At 46.2% G+C, this 20,895-nt stretch overlaps 1 protein-coding gene across 1 annotated transcript in view; it reads right to left on the bottom strand.

Moving 5' to 3' along the window:
• Window positions 1-20,895, bottom strand: part of Ntrk3 (neurotrophic receptor tyrosine kinase 3) — a 308,971-nt gene that overhangs the window by 282,869 nt on the left and 5,207 nt on the right. The window contains exon 2 of the mRNA XM_045146103.1: window positions 2,333-2,401. Coding sequence (XP_045002038.1) covers window positions 2,333-2,401 — 69 coding nt within the window. The remainder of the gene's footprint in view (window positions 1-2,332; window positions 2,402-20,895) is intronic.

The raw sequence follows: 20,895 nt of genomic DNA on the forward strand, positions 1-20,895 counted from the left end.
GGTTTGATTCAGGTGCCCCCCATAAACTCATGTGTTCTAAATGCTAGGTCCCCAGCTGATGGCAATTTGGGAATTGGATCCTCCTGAAGGAGTGTATTGTTGGGGGCAGGCTTATGGGTATTATAGCCAAGTTCCCCTTGCCAGTATTTGGCACACTCTCCTGGTGCTGTTGTCAATCTGATGTTGGCCAGGAAGTGATGTCCAGCCTCTGCTCATGCCATGTTTTCCACTGCCATCATGTAATTTCCCCTCGAGTCTGTAAGCCAAAATAAACCCTTTCCTCCCACAAGCTGCTTCATCTGGTGCTTTGCCCAGCAATGAGGAACTGACTGCCACAGTAACCTAGGAAAGACCCACAGCCACATACTTTTGGAAAGTTACTGTAAAATACATCCATGTACGGGAAACAGATTTTTTAAAATGTTGGAAACAGTCAAGCACAGTGGTCCAGCCTTTGAGTTTTCCCATTACTATTTACTTAAGGAGAGGTCTTCAACAAGTCTACCCTTGCCAAGCACCTCAGTGTCTTTGAACATGAAGTGGTGGTAATTCCTACTTTAGGAAACTATCTTAAAGATTAAGTTGGATAACACATATCACTTTATATATTACTTGGCATGGCGCCTGTTACAGAGGAAGAGCTCACAAATCAGTGTTAGTAATAATTACAGTAGCCATGTTAGGTTGCTCTAAGATCTTTTCTACATTCCTCCACTAAGTGACATCTAGCTAAAGATGAGAATAAAAAGAACACACCCTGTACAACAGTTTGACATTAGATGTGTATGACATAGTCTATACAGGAGGATGTTTTATAAATAAACATATATTTACCTTTTTCCAGCTCTGGCAGGAGTTTTTATTGGTGTCCATATAGATCTTAGTCATATGGGACTAAGACCTCTGATCACTATGCCTACTGTGCCCATACCAGAGCAGTAGCCTGATTGAGAGGGCCACGACTCTAAGAACAGAAAGCAACCTACAACAATACACAAAAATAAAACTGGCAAGAGACTTACTACGTAGTTTAGGATGACCTCTAATTTTTGCTTCTTCTGACTTCACCTCCCAAGTACGGAGACTACAGACAGGCACATGCCACCATTCCTAGCTCCCAAAACTTTTAAGGAGAGAACCTCTATACACCTACTCCTAGAATTGCCTTTAAAGCATCATATAAAGTCCTTAGGCCCATAAGGACAAGGTCAACATACAAAGTTGTCATGCATGAGGTTTCATTAGGTAAATATTCCTATTTCTACCAGCTGGTCTGAAAAGAAGAGGTGGTAACATATCTGTGAACACAAGTATGGACAGGGAGAGAGACAGCAAGATGAAAGGCCCATGGCTAAGCAGAAATCCAAGGTCATTGCTTCTTGGTAAATGTTGTTATGAGATCCGTGCTCAGCGAATTTGGATCTGAGTCACCAAGTAAGAGGGAACACGTGAGTGGCGTCTCTGAAATCCAGACTCCCTAAGTGTATCCATGTTTCAATTCCTCTTCAATTTATTCCTTGATTTACTCTCTTCATATAATATGCTACCCTTCGTGTGCAGAGATGACCCTGATGACTCACACATCAACAAGAGTTATTTATTCCACCAATGGTCACAAATTTTTTACTCATCCAGACAATATTTGTTGGCACAAAATGGCCAGCTGGGGTAGGAGTGCATTGATCAACCTTGGAATGAAGCAGGACTAAGCAGTCCACACACATATAAATAAATAGTCTCGACATCAATCCAAATAGTCTGATAGGGGACCTATCATGAGTAGTGAAAAGGTTACTCAAGCAGAAGCTGGAAGGCCTGTGCTCTAGTCTCATCTCCACCAGTCCCTAATAATACAACCATGACTGACTCTTGACTGCCTTTCTAGAAAGCAGAGTCCTCATCCACAAAAAGCAGAGAATTGTACCTACTTCCCATGACTCTTAATATGATATATCTAAGGCCATGTTAGTGGAAGAATTTCTGCTAATCTATAAATGTATCACAAAAGTTATTGATTATAAGTTGGTTAATGTTAATTATTATTATAGATATTAAATCTATTACTACCAATTTTCTGTAGAGCACAAAAACTAAGTCCTAAGCCTACCCTACAATAAATGATAGTCTATCTTTTGAACTAGACTGTGCTTAGAAAAGGCATCAGCAATTGAGCAGTGGGGTGGGTCACGGTCACTGAATATGGTATACTTGATGTCACCAACCCACACAGCCCAGACACCAGGTAAGCCCCAGTGCTTGACACTTCTCCCCCCCCCCCCCAACCATTACCAGAACTCCACCACCTGGACAAAGTCTTCAGTTCCAAACTTACAATTCCCGAAGACTCAGCGTCTGGAAGAGCTGCCATGAGAGTGTGGTGAGCCGGTTACTCGACAGGTTTCTGCAAGATTGACAAATAAAGAGGAAATTCAAAGACAGATCCAGCAGGATTAACTTCATGAGAGGGAACTTAGTCATGTGAAGTCAGGTTCTCTGCTCCTTCCTTCCTTCCTTCCTTCCTTCCTTCCTTCCTTCCTTCCTTCCTTCCTTCCTTCCTTCCTTCCTTTCCTTCCTTCCTTCCTTCCTTCCTTCCTTCTTTCTTTCTTTTGTTGTTGTTGTTGTTGTTGTTTGTTTGTTTGTTTGAGGTAGGGTCTCACTCTAGCTCAAGCTGACCTGGAATTCACTATGTAATCTCAGGATGGCTTTGAACTCATGGTAATCCTCCTACCTCTACCTCCTGAGTGCTGGGATTAAAGACATGTGCCACCATGCCCAGCTTTTGTGTTTCTTTGTCCTAGTCTGGTAATGATATGTCTACTAACAGTTGAGTCTGCAGCGTAGGTTTGGGGAGGGATGCTGAAGCTTTTTTTTAAAGGGCAAAGTTTCACAAATCCAAGGAACTATACAGTCCTGGTTATTTCCCCACACCCTCTCCCCTTAAAACTTCAGGAAGCCTGTTTGAAGGCACCTTCTCTAGACAACACCTCTGAGGAAATTGAAGCCCACAGCATCCTTGACATCCACACAGGCTGGGATTCTTCCTCACTCATGCCTCTCCTAGAACACATGCCCACCCGAGAGATCAAGACATCAGCCTTTTGTTCACATGTCTCTTCTCCTCTTAATAGCTATTTAATCATTCTCATTAGGGTGAACAGGGAAGGGAACAGCCATTAGTCTTCTGAATAAAAGAAGCACACCCACAGTTATTACTTTGCCAGGCTCAGCAAACAACTTTTGATGAGATAACAGCCCTTAAAGGCAGTAGTTACACACTGCTAGAATTGAAGTGGCACCCCAGGAACAATGTACTCATCTGCTGATGGGAACGCATGCTGGTGCTGATTCCACTTAAGTAAATATCCAGCCACATGTGAGCATGTGTATAGTAAACGTGTAGGTAACAATGCAAACACTGACTCTTGTTTATACACACACATGTGCTATCCACACCTATATTTAGATCAACTAATATTTATTTAGAGTCAAACGTAGGTACACTAAGGAATGCATAGTAGAGCATTGACAGAGAACCTAAGGTCCCTCTGGAACCTTCTATTCAAGTGACAAATGAGTAAGAAGAAGGCAGAGTATAATATCAAAGTGACATAAGCAACTGATGTGGGAGAGGGCTATTTTGGAGAGAACCTCCTGAGAAGGTAACAGGGGACTGTGGTAAGAAGGAAAATGATTTTGGAATCAGGAAAAAAAAAGCCCATGGAGAAAGGTTGCTGGGACACTTGCCTGAGGCTAAATGGGAAAGAGATTCACAACATATTCACAAAACTTCAGAGGAGACTGCTTTCACTGCAAAGACTGGGAATGCACTGGATAGTTTTCTGTGTGGACGTGGTATAAACTAATTACCATACTTTTAAATAGGAGACCAAGACTGGAAGCTAGCCATCCAGTGAAGAGCCCTCAACTGTCTCAACTTTATTCCAATTAAGAGAAAGGAGGAAAGAGTGATTCAAGATAAATGTTGGATGTAGAGCTATCAAGGCCTGGTTCTGGATTGGACTTTTGGGAGGAGGGAGAGAGAACTGACTGACTAGGTGTTATGGTTTGAATACAAGCTGTCCTCCACAGGGTTGTGGTTTGAATGCTTGTTTCCCAGCTGCTGATGCAATGTTGGGAGGTTGTGGACATTTTGGGAAGTAAGGGCTAGTTGGAGAAAGTAGACCACAAGGGATGGCTCCTTTAGGGGTACATTATCCCCGGTCTCTTCCTATGGCACTGTTTGCTTTCTTTCCAAGAAAAAAACATGAGAACTGCCTCCTACATACATACTCCAGCTGCCATAATGTTTTGCTTATGCACATGAAACCAAGTGACCATGAACTGAACCCTCTGAAACCATGATCCCTTAAATTGTTTATGTCAGGTGTTCTGCCACAACAATGAGGAAAGTAACTAAGAAACCGAATGACTAGTGAGGCATCTAGTGAGATGAGGAAGCCTGCCAAAATAGCACATTCCGGCAATGGGACCAAGATCTTTCCCCTTGCATAAGGAGGAAGGGTAAAGGAGAATAAAAGAGAGGTCAATAAGATCAAAGTGTCGTGTGCATGCATGAAAATGCCATGGTGAATGCTGTTTTATACAAGTACTATGGACTAATAAAAATTAGTGTATTAAAAAAGATACCCCCCTTGTGAATATTCAGTTTGAGATGCCTGTTAGGTCTCCAGAGAGAGAAGCCAGATAACCTGCTGGATAAATGGGTCTGGAGCTCAAATGGGGTTGAGAATTACTAAGTTCATAACAAGAACAGTTATTCCATTATAAAGAAAACTAAGGAACCAAGTACCTCCTTGTCTCCTTGTAGAAAGGTTGCTGGGTCTTACACTGGCCAGACAGCTCAGGATGGGATCAGAGAGGCAGGCCAACTCTAAGGGTAAAAGAAACTGGTGGGAAGCGGAAGGGAACCACAGGTGGGGGGATCCCATATCTCCTATCTTCTTTGTGTCCAGAATTCTGTTCAGAATCCTTGAGACTGCCTATACCAAGCTCTCCAAGATGACCCCATGACACCATATGGTCACACACCTACTCTTTACAAGGATAAGATCTCTGGTGTGACATCACATGCTCACCGAGAGCCTTTAAACCTGAGCCACCCACCATGATCTGCTCTGCTTCACAGAACCCTTGAAGACCTATGTCCTATTGCTACAAACCTCTACCATTGCCCAAGGATGACAGGGAATGGGGTTGACAGAAGAACTCTTGACAGGATGATGTAAGGTCGCCATGTGGGGCAAGCTCCTGCAGCAACCTCGCCTTGTCTGTGGGGGGCAGCAGTGGGTCCCTCTCATGTCCCTACCAAGTAGCTGTCCCTGCCTAACCAACAAGCTTGGGTCAAGGACACGGGTGGCAGTACTAGCCTCTGTGTGCTGTTTCAATAAATCTGAGAGCTTGAACCATCCAAGTAGAAGCCTTTATTCTCTTTCCATTCTTCCTGTTTATGTCTACACATAGCAGCAGCCTTGGAATAATAGTTGAAGAAGGCCCAAACTTCCAAATCCACAAGGGAATCCCAACAGAACTTCGGGAAGACCTCACACCTCCTCCTTTTAGTCTACTCCAGTGTTCCCTTGAACACCATCCACGATTCAGGAGCTGAGCAGCAGCAGCCCACACGGGCGCTGAGCTCACTGAGCCTCGGGGAGCATGCTCCTGGTAGGGGAGCATGCCTCTGCTAAGACAAGAGGCAACTGCAGGAGGCAGGCATCACCCAGGCGCACTGGGCAGCTTGGCTCCTCTCCGAGAGAGAAGCAGGCAGGGAGTCTCTGTCAGGAGTTCTAGGGTGCCCCCGGCTGAGCGCAGACTACTGGCCACATCCTCTCACAAAGGTCATGCTTTGCTACATCAGGCAGAAATGTCAAGAGAAAATTGGATTCTGAAAGAAAGAAAATCACAGGCACTCTGAGCAAATAAAGAATGAAGAATAGCATTATCTCCTCCTTATTACAAGGGAGAAGAGGGTGGGAGCCCAGGACACTTAGTAAAGAGGAAGTGGGCTTTTATTCTTCCACAGGTGTGAAGATTCATCTCCTACCCACCCTTTCTCCACCCACCAGGCCACCCACCAGGCCCCTCCTGAAGGAGACCTGCAGATTCCTCTAGCACTTTATCCAAATGGGGTGACCAAAGAGGCACTCACAATCTGTACACACACACACACACACACACACACTCCAGTCCAATGTCCCCCAAGATATTAATTCACAGGTCCAGTGGGGAGTGTAGTATGTGTGGCCTGCACAGCTGCACCTGGTGCCCCGCCAGCGACACACAATAGAAATGCTGAGCCCCACAAACAAACACACATAGCAAAGACAAGAAGTCAGGCATAAGTATACCTCACAAACAAGCAGAGCGCACCACTGGACACCTTGCCCTCTTGGGCATTTATGCACTCTCATGGTGCAGAATAAATGGGAAACTGAGGTATAGGGCTTCAACGGGCCTCAGAACACACTGGCCCAATTTTCCTTCTAGCTGGCGCCTCACCTGTACTCATCTGTCATCAGTTATTGATGAGCTGGTTATGCTACTCATTAGACAGGAGTTTAATTAAGAGTCATTCTGCCTCTGAGCCCCACGGCAGCCTCCTTCTGGTGACTCCTCCCTAACAGATCCATTATCACCCGCCTCTGACTTTTGCTTGGGTCAGTGGCCAGTGTCCAAGCCACCTGACCACTGAATTAATTTGGTGAGCAAAATTTTATGAGACGATGCATCAAACATTTTCCCAAAAGCAAGCCCCATGACATTGCCCCCTCTATCTCTCATCTGAGACTCCCAAACAAAGCCATTAATTTTGTCTTGCACAACTGGCTCTCTCCCAGGCAGACTCTGGGGCCCAAAGGTAATAAACAATGATGATGTGGCTACTGGGCACTCTGGGAACACGAAGACAGTCTCACATATGGGCAGCCTCTGGGCCCTGAGGACAGACAGCTGAGACATCCCAGCCTGAATTAACTGTTCAGGGCAGTAGGAACCTCAAAGGCAACCTCCCACTCTGACTGGCAAAGGTACCAGAGAAAGCCATCCAGGAAACTTCCTAAGAGAAGCACCCAACTTCATCAGAAGTGGAGACCCATGACTGGGGAAGATGCCACCCTCTCTCATAGAAATCAGGGTAATGGGAGCTGAGCTGAGGGGATAACCTGTTTTATTTTATATAACATAAATTTAAAAAAAAAAAAACAACAAGAATCCCTGTTACCCCATGACTACAACAGTGTCAGCAAGATAAAAAGATAGAGCCTATTGCCAAATGAGACCAATTAGAATTCTTCTGTGGTCCTAGACATACAACATCTTTTGGGCACTGAGAATGGAGAAGCCTATAGTATTCATTGACAATGATCTTGAAGAGTGAGGGCTCATGGACTTCCTGTATTGAGAGTGGGGCTGAGCTCTGGAAGCAGCTCCCCTTCCGCTGGCAGAGGTAGACTGTGCAGGAAGGAATGTTGTAAGAAGCCAGTGATTCAGGGATGTTTGGGGACAGTTCCTAGCACCAAGGGTATTAAGCCAGACTCCCCAGTGGGGTGGTTTATATTGTCAACTTGACAAGATGTAAAGTCATCTAGAAAACATGCCTCCAGGCAGGCCTGTGATGAATTATCTTGATTAGGTTAATTGAGATCTTAACTGAGGGCGGGTTCCTGAACTGTATAAAAAGGATTAAGGCAGCTGAGCACCAGCATTCAGCACTCTTGACTTCCTTACTGTAGATGCACCATGACCAGATGCTTCTGCTGTCCACACCTTTCCTGCCATAAGGGACTATATCCTTGAAGGGGAAACCAAAATCAACCCTTCCTTCTGTAAGTTGCTTCTGGTCAGGTATTTGGCCACAGCAATGAGAAAGTAACTGACACACCCAACCATGCCCCCATTCTGCCAAGCAGGCCAGCTCATCACACCAGAACCACAGAACCCAGTCAGCTGACTCGCACTCTAGCTCTTGGATTCTCCCTCCATCTTTGCATCTCCATATCCTCAGCCCCTCTTAGTGGGTTTGGATTTCTGTTGGACTGAATGGTGCCTTTCCCCAAAACTTATATTCAATAGTCCTAAGAGTGTTTCTTCACTTAGAACAGGGCCTATAGGGCTGGACAGAGGGCTGAGCAGTTAAGGCACTTGTCTGCAAAGCCAAAGGACCCAGGCTTGCTTTCCCAGGACCCATGTAAAGCCAGATGCACAAGACAGAGCATGTGTCTGGAGTTCATTTACAGTGGCTAGAGGTCCTGGTGTGTCTATTGTCTTTCTATATATATATCTCTTTCTCTCAAATAAATAAATAAATATAAAATATTAACAAAACAGATAAGGCCTATAAAGAGGAAATTAAGGGCTGGAGAGATGAGTTATCACTTAAGGTGCTTGCCTGCAAAGCCTAAGGACCCATGTTCTACTCTCCAGATCCCATGTTAGCCAGATGCACAAAGGTGAGGCGAGTGCAAGGTTGCACATTCCCACTAGGTGGTGCAAGCATCTCGAGTTTGACTGCATTGGCTGAGGCCCTAGTATGCCAATTCTCTCCCTCTCTCTCTTGCTCACTTGCTTGCGTTCACTACAAATTTTTTAAAAAAAGAAACTAATTAAGGTTAAATGAGGTCATTAGAATGAACACTAATCCAAAATGACTGGTGTCCTTATAAGAAGAGGCAGTGAGTGTAGACACAGACAAAGAGACAACCGCATAGAGACACAGGAAGAACATGGACACCCACAAGCTGAGGAAAGAGGCCTCAAAAGAAACCAAGCCTGATGACACCTTCAATCTTGGACTTTGAGCTTCCAGAACTGTGAGGAAATAAATGCCTATTGTTGGAGCCTCTGGGTCTGTGGCATTGTGCCATAGTAGCTTTAGAAAACTAACACACAGCCATCCGTATGCCCCTATGGCCCTAACAACCAACTAAACTGCCTTACCATGGTCCCCAAAGGACTCCAAGCCATGGTTTTCTGTCACTCCTCACTCTGTCTATGCATGGTCACCATATGGAACCAGCTTCCCAGTCAAGTCCCTGCTGCTGAGATCCAATCTACTATCTGTCCACTTGTCCATCCCCTGGGTATGTCTCCTTCAAAAGATAATTGAAATTTTGAGAAAGCAAAACCAGAAAGATGCTCAGCTCACATCACAAAGATGAATGCCACCACCGCTGGATTTTCCTGGAGGATTCCTTCCACAGCATCTGAAGGGCACTCCTTCCATGCATCATGTGTTCTGGGCACCCAGAACAGCTCCCCAGAAGCCCTTGGAGTCCCACAGCTCCCAGGGCTATGTCTCACAGACTGAAATCATCGTGATGCAAAGCTTATTTCTTTACTGCACAAGGGCAGCATTTGGAATGGTGCATTTTCCCTTCCTTCAGATCTAACTCTTCCTCAGCTATCTGCCCTCTGCTTACTTTGTTAGCATATGAAAGAGAGCTCCTTGGTCTTTGTCTTAATCCATCTGGGCTGCTATAATAAAATACCATAGACGAGGTACCTTATAAACAATGGATATTCATTTGTCATAGTTCTGTATAGTCTTGGGACATTCAAGACCCAGGGGCTAGCAGATTAGTGGTATGTGCTGGCTGCCTCATCATAGACAACTGCTCCTCACTATAACCTCCCATGACAGAAGGGGTGAATGGTGTCTCTCAGGTCTCATTTATTAGGACACTAATCTCATGCCTAAGGGCTCTACCCTCAAGACCCAATCATATGTTGAAGACTCTCCTCTTTATACTAACACCTTGGGGGTGAGGATCATAATCCGGGGGAGGCTGACTTTCATGACCACAGCATTCCACTCCCTTGACATACAACAGTGAGACTTTTCTGAAATTATTAGGAAAAATGGAGGAAAGGTGAAATAATTCGAATCCCCTGCTGCAGGACCAAATCCTGCGGGAGAAAAATGGGACTGATAGTTCAATGTCTACTCCTTCAAGTGCACTCACAGCTCACACTTCAAAGTCTTAACCCTGTGACTTCCGTCACACTACCAGCCCCACACCAGAGGTAATAGCAACTCATCCTGGCAGGAGCTAGCAACTGGACTTCCTTCCTAAAGAAGGAAACAAGGAAGGAAGAGAGGAGGGAGCATAGTTTCTTTACCAGGGCCTAAAGCCTGTGCCGAGAAGGCCCCACAAGGCCCCCACCCCCCACCCCAGAATCCAGTGTATATGACAAGTAATCAGGTGCTGATGCTCAACCATCCTCTTGAGGCCAAGAAATATTTTTCTACATCATTGATATATTTGCTTTTCCCTCAATTAAATTGCTGTAAAAGGGGGTGGGGGTTAAAGCCATTTGAGCCATTTTTATTCAGCTAAATTACACTGGATGGCTCATTTAATGAACTTTAATGAAGCCAAAATGCTTTCTCTAATCAAATCTCAAGTGATGTGACTGGTGTCTTGACCTCAGATCAGGAGACTGGTGGCAGCTTTCTCTAAAGGCCCTGGGCTAGATTAGGCCAAGGTTTCCCAGGGTGGGTTCCTGGGAATCCAAAGTATACAATGTGTATTATAAGGTAAAAATATATATATATCATATTTGAAAAATGTTACAGTGTAGAAACCAAACAGGACTACAGACTGCAGAACTTCTCAGAGCTTTAGCTAAGAGAAAGATCTGGCTTACTGGCTCTCTCAGAGCTCTCAAACTTAGTGGACCACAGGACCTTCTCTATGGGGTATCTTCCAAAACATCAACCTGAATAATACACTGAGAGAAGGATGTCATAGGCCAGAAGCCAGTAAGCTCTAGCCTGCAGGCTGGCAGTCTACTTTGGAAGTTTTATTGGAACACATCCATCCCTTCTCATCTTGTCTGGGGCCATATTCTAGGCAGAATTATGGCCCTCCAAAGATACATCCAAAATCGGTGACATTGTGCATTTCCAAGGGGATTTTGCAAAGAAGATGAAGGGTATGAATCATGAACAAGGCGAAATTACCCTGACTTACATTGTAGTCCCCATGTAACCCAAAGGCCCTTAAAATTGGAAGCAGAAAGCAGAGAGAAAGTCAGAGAGTTGGGTGTCTTGGTAAACAAGGCACAGAGAGAAGCAACGTTGCCTCTGAAGATGTAGGAGGGGCTGTAAGCCAAGGAATGTGCACAGCCCCTAAAGGCTGGAAGCATCCAGAAAAGAGTCTCCTCAAGTGTGCAGAAAGGAACACAGCCCTCCTGAATTTTAACCCAATGGTCTCCAAGACCCATTGCAGATTTCTACCACAGAAGTGTAAGGCAATATATTACATTGTCATAAAGCACAAAGTGTGTGCGTAATGTTTGTCAACTTGACAGGACCTAAAATCACCTAAGGTAATCATCTAGATTAGTTAGCCTTGGGCATAGGTATGAGGGGTTACCCTGAATAGTTCAATTGAGGTGAGAAGGCCCACTTTAAATGTAAGTGGCATCTTTTCATGGGCTAGGGTTCTGGACTGTATAAAAAGGAAAAAGGTGGCTGAGCACCAGCATTCACTGCTCTCTGCTTCTTGAGTATGGGCTGAACGTGAGCCAGCTGCATTGTTGTCCCACCACCAAGCATAGGATGGACTATAACCTGGCACTGTAATGACCCCTGCCCACCTGAAAATTATTTTGATCAAGTATTTTTCCTAGAAATGAAAAGTTGGCTGATGAGGTTTCATAATTTTATAGCAGCAATATGAAACTGAAATAGTCTGCTTTCATATTAGCACATCAGAACTGAGTAGTTATCACAAAGGCCAAATAACCCATAAAGCCCCAAATAGTCACTATTTGGCCCATAACAGAAAAAGAAAAATAGCAACTTCTAGTCTGGAACAGAAATTTTTCTTTTCTCCCTCTGTCCCTCTCTCCTTTTTTCCCCTGCCCCAGCCTTTCTCTTTATTTCTCTCTCTTTCTCCATTTATTAAGACAGGGTCTCACTCTGTAGCCCAGGCTTGCCTAGAACTCACTATGTAGACCAGAGTGGCCTTGAACCCTCAGTCCTCCTGCCCCAGGCTCCCAAATTCTAGGATTATAAACATATACCACTATACTTAGACTAATGCCTCTCAATTGAAACAGAATAAAGCAACATATGTCATTTGAAATTTTTTATTAATCTAATCTTACAAAGTGAAAAGTAATGAAATTAATTGTAATGATATACTTTACTCAGTTATTGAAAATATCAAAAATTCCACATACAATTAATATTAAAGTATCACCAAGATATTTCACATTCTTTGGTTGTTACTGATGCTCTATTAAGTCTTTGAAATTCACGTTTTTACACTCCATTTGGACTGGCCACCATCCAAGCAGTCAGTAGCCCTGGGTATCCAATGCACCCATGAAAAGCAGAACTCTGATCTATCTGCAAAACCCAGGTGTTTGTGGAGTTTTTCAGTGCAGAGGAGTAGTCAAGAACTAGGGAAAATGTAACTATAAGCTCTCCTAAGCAAAGTCAGGATACCAGTCTGCTACCAAATCCAGTTACCATGGAGCTAGTCCGATAAAAAGGAAAACACTCCAGTTGTCCAGTGCAAGATCATTGAGTACCTTCGATGTCCTCCCCGCCCAGATTGGAGAAGCTCAGAACAGGAAGGAGAAGAGGAACCAGGATCTGTCACAGGATTAGTACAGTGAGGTAGGACCATGGCTGGAAATACAGGAGATAAGACTTCATGGGAGATCAGACTTGGGCACAGAGAGTTGGACTCTTCCAGAATGCTTGGCACACCTAATCAAGTCCAAAGTCTACCTTTCAGTTCAAGTCCTTCCATGAGATGACCCCAACCTCCTGTTCCCTCTCATGGCCCATCTCCCTCCCTTCCACTATCCCCACCCCACCCTAACCTGTAACCCACCATGAGTAGAATGGCATATCCCTCCTACCGGCACCTGACAGCAATCCGGCCCTTCCCCAGCACATCCCTACACCCGACGTTTTCTGCACCCTTCACTTCCTCACTCCCCATGCTGCAGGCCAGTGTCGGCATTCCTGTCCCAGGATGGCTCACACCTCCTACTCTGACATTTTTCTCTCCCTCTTCTTTCTCCTACTGGATATTGCATTGTCCACAGCCCACATGTCAGACTGCTGGCTCTGAACATCAGCTGTGTATGAGATGCCTCCCACCCACCCACATTAGACTGCTATCCTTGCATACAAAGAACCACTTCTCTTTCATTCATACCCTATATCATTCCAGACCCCAGGAAGTGCTCAATAAATAACCTCAGTCGTCCGAAAGATCTAAAACCACCTTGACTTTCCAAGGACAATAGAGGAAAGGAAATGTTTCTTTATACTTGGCAACCATGGTGTGCAAGAATAAAGAGGGTCTGTTGGGATGTAACAGAGAGAAGGCCAAGGAGCAAGGTCAATCGCAGGGCCAGCAGGTGTGGCTCCTGCCCCCTCTCACCTTCCTCCCTTGCCAAGGCCTGTGACCTGTTTTTATGTAAAACTAACCTCAACCCCCACTGCTGGGAGCTCATACAGCAGGTCAGACTGTGCCAGAGTATGCCATGAGGAGCTGCACACACACACACACACACACACACACACAGTACCACACATAAGCATACTACATATTCAGATAGCGCATGTACACAAACATGCATACACTGCACACTCAAACTTACATTCACACAGACTTGCACATTCACACACACACTCACAAACCCCGGCCTCTGCTCCCAGCTACCTCATCTAGATCCACCAAAAAAACAGATGAGGAGCTGTTCCGAGAATGACAGAGCAGCTCTGCCTCCACGGCCCATCTCTGCCTCTGACACCCAAAAGGGTCCCCTCTAATCAGAGCCATCAGCTCCAAGATGTCTGACACACCTGTCTGACTTCCAGCCTTCTGGCCAGAGCACTGAGGAGTTATCGAGTAGCAGCAGGGCTCAGTCCACCAGCCAGGGTCCAGTGCTGACAGCCCTGCCCTTTTCCCTTGAGGCAGAAATGATTTCCTGACATCACCACAGTCTACCCCTCTCAAGGTAAGAAGGGCACACTCAGTACCCCAAGACCCAGCTTGAGGGGACAGCTTCCCCATGTGCCTGGGCAAGCTGAAGTGTCGGGGCCAGGACATGGAGTCCTGGGGGTTCAAAAACCTTCCCAAGAGAAACCAGCAGGCAATAACAAGAACCAAAAATAAAACCATGCTTGTCTCCTGATACCCCAGAGCAGTTGAGAAGTCCCTGGCTCTCAGCCAGCCCTATGTAGGCGAGGCAGAGTCAGTCTTTGGCACCACATGGCACATGGAGCTTCATAACAGCCCTGTCTCCGTGGCTCCCGTTCCTTGAGACCCTATGTAACTTGTATGAACTCTGTGCGCCTCAGTTTGCTCATCTGTAAACTGAGGATCATAATAAACCTATCCTCTGAGTTGTGAGAAGTGAACAGAATGTAAGAAATAAGGTAAGGAAAGCAGCTGGAACTAGGCTTGCAAAATCACATCCTTCACTTCTTCCTCCTCAGAGTTCCCCTGTTCATTAAGGGCTCATCTCTAGTCGCCAGATTAAGACACAACAAACAAAAACCAGGAGCCAGGCAGTGAGTGGCTGTCTGCATTTCTACAACAGTTAATTCAATTAAGACATGCCTTCAGAAAGTAATATGGAAACCGTTTAAATGAAGCAACAGATAGCCCGGCTCCCCTGCAGGGGGTGCTGGAGGGTGCCCTCCTGCCACAGGCCGCCCCCAGTCCTCAGGCCTCGGGCTGGTCCTGAAGGCCCCTCACCCTGCTTTGGGTGCTCACCCCAGAGCAAGGCCCTCCAGTGAGCTCTGTGTCTGTCTTCTCACCACCAGCCTCGCTCCAGATTTTGAGTGTGATCAAGGCTATTCTGAGGGGTTTTGCTCCTTGGGAGTTTCTTTTCAGACAAAGTAACCAAAAGCTAATTGCCAGGAAGCACTTCTGGAGTGACTGGGGGTGGGGGCGGTCACAGAGGCCAGGCCACCCACGGGATGCAGATGAGGATGCCAGGCCCAGCTGACCCAGCCTCTGCCCTGAGCGCCTCCCTGATGTTCTTTTACTCAAGAGCTGTCCTGACAAGAACAAAATGAAGATGTCTGTGGGGAAAATCAAGAAGCCTGGCTTTGTAGGGAGGAAGGGGTCCGAGGCCCTGCGGGCCATGCCTGGGGCTGGGCTGGGTTGGGAATTTGCTGCACTGGAACCGGTGAGGACAGGCCCAGGCAGAAGCGCACGGAACAAGCATATATTCTTCCTAACTGCCTTTTAGCAAGGCTGGGCACCTTCCTGTCTACTTTCGCTCATCTGCCCATAGGCTTTAAAGAAGAAACTGTGGTTGTCTTAAAACAATGAAACTGTGTGCAAAAGGCTGCTTGTAGATCTCTTCACAAGGAAATCTGATCAGCCAACACTGTATCCAAGGGGACAGTGGCCAAGTGCGGGTTTTTGGAGAAAGCAGTCTAGGCAGGGGGGACTTCTCTCACCACAGAACTACCTGAAAAAGACCCACCTGCCTCCATCCACCTCATGGAGTCTCTGATTCAGTAGATCAAAGAAAATTTGCATTTATGAGCAGTTCCCCGGCTAATATTGATGTCCCTGCTTTAGGAGCCACGCTTAGAGAGACACTGATCTAATGAAATTTTGTTTTCTGGATGAGCTGATTTTGTCTCCAAGCAAATCCCTGTGTCCTGAAAAGCTGGGGGCAGGGACTGACAAACGCATGGTATGTGGTAACGGGGAATGTGAATGAGCTATGCATTTGGATATACAGCGACACTTCCCAGGAGCAGAGGCCTTCCTTCCATGGGCTCCTGGGACTAAACACCATTACTGAGAACTAGAAAGGAAATTCAGCCATCCCTTTCCGAAAGCTGATGGACAATGTCCAACTGGGTGACGATGCCAGTAGGCAGTCTGGGGAAGGGCTGTCATTGCACTTGAAGTTAACAAAATAAGCAAGTAAAGTCCTTGCTGCCCAAAGCATACCTCTGGGTTTGCAGAAAGGATCTGCTCGCTTCCCAGAAGTGCACGAGTGCACGTGCGCGCGCACACACACACACACACACACACATACAGAGAGAGAGAGAGAGAGAGATACACACACGCGCGCACACATAAGCAGTTTACACAGAGGGATAGTTTTGGGTTCAAGGTTGAGGTTTATCACCAGCAGGACTTTAGGACAGCCTCTGGGAGCTTCAGCCAGGAGGGGTGGGGGGGTGGGGGAAGCCTCCATGAATTTCATGCCTGGTAATCCTGGAGGATAATGGTGGACTATGAACCTGAGGGGAACTGCCAGGGAAGCTCTGGCTGCCCTAAGAGAGAAATCAGAAAGGGAGCATGGAAGGAAAAGAAGGACTTAACCAGGCCTAAGCCCACAGCTGCTGCAGGGGGGTGCCGGGGTGGCACCTCAGCATTCTTGCTGACGAGTTGGTGGTCTCCGCCACCTGCTAGCAGCAGCAGGAAGACTGTGCCCCTGGGTCCCTCACCTTCTGCCTTTCCATGACCCCGCCTGTCACCGCCACCAGGGTGGGTCCCCCGTTCTTGCCCACAAGAGCTGCTTCCTGCTCAGACTCTGCAGTCCCTGAGCATACTCCAATAAAAGAGTGGCTGGGTGCCAGCTTTGTATCAAATATGCGTTCTTATAATGAACCAGCAGCGCCTGGAACTCAGAATTCTAAATAAGACTCTGTCACAGCTATTAGAGTCTCCTCTCCCGATGCTTGCGAGCAGCCGCACTGAAACAAATGCAGAAGCAGGGTCTTCTTTGGAGGGCTGCGTGCTGGCTGGACCACTGTCTACCTTTGTGATTCTTGGACAGCCCCACCCACCATGACAGGCCTCCCTTACTTCTCTTTGAACTGGATGCAACATCTCGATCACATTTGGTGATGAACGGCACACGAAATCATACATACGAGCACCCTACACACTGTCCCATGGCAGGCACTCATTGCTTTACTGTCACTGGCAGGATGCACAAAGGGAGGGAAAAGCTGATCAGATAACACCTCAAAAGACAACTGTGAACAAATTGGGATCAACAGCAGAGCGGGAGAGAGAAAGGGGGGGGGGGGGAGTCCACGCTCTAGTTTCTAAGTCCAGCATGGAGGGAACCATCACCACAGAAGCAACAAAACAAGAAAATTCACACTAGACAACGCACTCGGCAAACGCTGTTAAATGGTTTCCAATTAATTAACTGATTATATGATAGAACAGAAGGGGATTCGAAAGAGCGCTGTTGACCTTTAAGAATAATTAATATCATCAGGATAGCAAACGCATCCAAGTAAAATAATGAGGAGCGTTTTCATATCGCATTCAAAAGTCCTGGATGGTAAGGCAGATGGGCCTTATCTAAGCAAAGCCCGGCTTCCTCCTCCTCGTCTGGCTTCCTGTCTCCATTTCCCACTCTCCATTCTTCCACCAAGTTTCTTCCTCTCCCTCCTCAGATTTCTGGGAAGATCCAGGAGACCTGTGGCCCTCCCCACTCTGCACAGGGTATCTACCGCCTCAGCCAGCTCTGCAAGCCTCCTACTGATCCAGAGAGAAACGCCGTACAAGCACAAGAGGCACCCACGCCAGTGAATGAAGTAGGGAACCCTGGAAGTGTTCCATGCCAAGCCTTCCATTATTGGTTCAGGTGGTGTCTAGAAAGCTGTTTTACTATTCGGTGATACAATCAGGGTCAATACCTCAAACAGACCACCCAGTATATGTGGCAGGAGCTCGTCCTCCAGTTCCCCATGTCACTGTCATCCCCCATCACAGCCCTGACTTATTATGTGACATTATGAGAATAACATGCTAACTGCTGCACGAACGAGGCACCTGCATTATATTCAGTATATCTCATAACAAGCAGCCCTAAGGTGGAGGGTCAAGTATCCATCTGTCTTAATCATAACTCTATCCCTCGCATTCTAGAAACATGGTGTTGAGCTGACCTGGTTTGACAATAACAAGGTCTTAATCCCCTACTGTGACCCCTACCCTGACCCTCCTCTGGGAAGTCTTCCCTGGCCTCCAGACTTCCGGTTTCCCCATTCAGGGCTCCAGAGCACTTTATCCATCCCTACAGCACTTGTCACTATGTCTTCTGTAAAGAGTCTAGCTTCCTTTTAGACAAAGAAGACCCCAAGAGTCAAAACGTGGCTCTTCTCTCTCTACAAAGATCCCTGGTGCCTAACATCACACCTGGAAGACGACAAGTACTCAGTCAACGTCTGCTGAATAAGCTCAAGCACACGTGGAAGTAACATGCGAGAAAGAGAGAGCCCCGGACATGTTAATGCACAGGTATAGTCATGGCATTCCAAGTCACAAATTCCAGGACAATCTGAGCTACATCTTGAGTTACAGGTCTGCCTCAGCTACATAACAAGATGCAGTGTCAACAAAGAATATAGGAAAACAGAGAAGAAAATAGAAAAGAGGTAGAGCCTTCACTGCTCTCCGAGTCACTCTAAGAATACAAGCTAATTCGTTCAGGTAAGTCCTGATAACAGGTGGCCACACACCCTGGCTCGCCCAAACAGTTTAGTTCTCATCCATAGCTCAGGATTCCCACTGGATCGGTTTTCCCTCCGCTCTAGTGCCCCAGTCTAGACAGCAGGAGACTGAGCACTCCACTTAGTGAGCGCCCACTACTGCCACCTACCCTTCTAGGTATTGGTTCACAGCAGTGAACAGCGGAGGGAAGTGAATTCTCTAACCACAGTGAGCGTTGGTGTCATGCTTTCTCTGTATGGGAAATACACCTCACTCCACTCTTCTACACCTCATTTGGTGCCTGTTCAGCACTGGGTGCCCAGAGTGTAAAATCATGATTCTCTACTGTGACCTCTCCCTTCACTATGTTTCTAGAAGAGCCAGAGAAGAAACCATGCCCAAAAAGGACAACAAGTTTGAATTTTCCCCATGTTTTTCACTGCTTGCTGGCCCTATACAACCTGGCCTGCAGCTCCCATATTCATGTGCAGCAGTTAGTTCAAGGCAAGCCCCCTTGCTTTGAACTGCTGTAGTTGAATCCAATGCTTACAATAGGCAGGCCAGAGAAAGAAAGGCCCACTGCAAATACAAGGCACCAGACTGCATCACCATCACCAGACTCTCATGGCTCTAAAGAAATCTGGCCCCACCCCTGACCCTTGACCTCAACACTCATTCCTTGAGATCTCCTCTGTCTTCACCAGAACTCTCGCATCCCGGCTTACGCTCAACTACTGCAGACTTCAGGATCTGATGGTGGCCCTGCCCCCAAAAGCCCACGTGGCCTCATGTCCACTGAAATTCTCCCCACCCTCACACGTTCTGCTCTCCCCCTCCTTGGTTTCAAAATCAGGGAGCCTCCTTCCTTGGCCTCCTTGAGTGCCAAGATCAGCCACGTCCTCTCCTCTGAGCTGTAGCCCCGGGAAGGGACCCACAGCCTCCCCACTCACGCTACACTAGCTCCGCCTCACTTCCAGTGTCAACTAAAAGCAGCTCTTTTCCCTTTAATTATTCTTCTCTGTTCTCTCTCTCTCTCTCTCTCTTTCTCTCCCTCTCTGGCCTCATGACTCAGGGCTTTAATTTATTCACCAAACAACGTCATTACACCATTGTTTTCTAAAATTTGTACTAAGCACGGGCCTCTGTAGCCAATTCTGCAGAATGTTTAGGGAAAAGCAGTATCATTTTCTATCCTATCATGGCCTCTCTCTTGCAGAAACCTAACATGTTCAAGAGAGAAACAAGATAAGAATCATTTTTTTAATATTTTTTGTTCATTTTTACTTATTTATTTGAGAGTGACAGAGAGAGAGGGAGCGAAAGAGGCAGATAGAGAGAGAATGGGTGTGCCAGGGCTTCCAGCCACTGCAAACGAACTCCAGATGCATGCACCCCCTTATGCATCTGGCTGACGTGGTTCCTGGGGAACCGAGCCTTGAACCGAGGTCCTTAGGCTTCACAGGCAAGCTCTTAACCACTAAGCCACCTCTCCAGCCCAAGATAAGAATTCTTATCCCACATTAACTTTGAAACAAGGCTGAAAAGTTTATATGAACTGAATTTAGGAAAACTTTTTTTTTTTATATTTTTAAAATATTTATTTATTTATTTATTTGCAAGCAGAGAGAGACAGGCACAGAGAGAGAATGAGAATGCAAGCAAGTGAACAGGTTTACCAGGGCCCTCAGCCTCTGCAAACAAACTCCAGATGCATGCACCCAGATAGTGCACCCATGCTTTACATGGATACTGAGGGACTGAACCTGGATCTCTAAGCTTTGCAAGAAAGTGCTTGCAAAGCACTGCCGAGCCATCTCTCCAGCCCTTTTACATTTTTGATACAGATTCTCGTATAGCCTGGGCTGGGTTTAAACTTGGCTATCCTCTTGGTTCCACCTATTAAGTGCTGGAATTACAGACATGTGTCACCACAAGCAGCTCTAGGAACATTTCTCTATTGAGACCAGAAGTTTCAATGGAGACTTGCAGAAATGATGATGAAAAGAGAATAAAAGAAAATGAAGATGTGGGCCAGACAAAGGCTGGCCCTCCTGGGGTGACCATGGACGTTGGGATTTGCAAAATGCATTTCTGTTGATCTATTATTCTTTGCACAAAGTGAAAGGGAGTTTGTACCTTGATCACAATCACTGCAGAAGAAAATCTGCATTTTTGGCATGTTTGATTTCCACAAGTCTTGCATTGACCCGCAAGCAAACTAGGTAAATTCTTCTATCATCTCTACTGTGGTTAACCCCAACTTCACTTAAAACATTGAGCTTTGAACATAAGTGCAAACAATTCATTAATTTTCTAATCATTTCCCCTGCTATGGGGACTTTTTTCCATACTTATTAACAATAACCATGTGAGTAAACTGAAGAAAATTGGGATACAGAAATCATTTTCTGAGAAATCAAAA

This window comes from Jaculus jaculus, chromosome 3 (assembly GCF_020740685.1).
Source record: "Jaculus jaculus isolate mJacJac1 chromosome 3, mJacJac1.mat.Y.cur, whole genome shotgun sequence".
NCBI lineage: Eukaryota > Metazoa > Chordata > Mammalia > Rodentia > Dipodidae > Jaculus > Jaculus jaculus.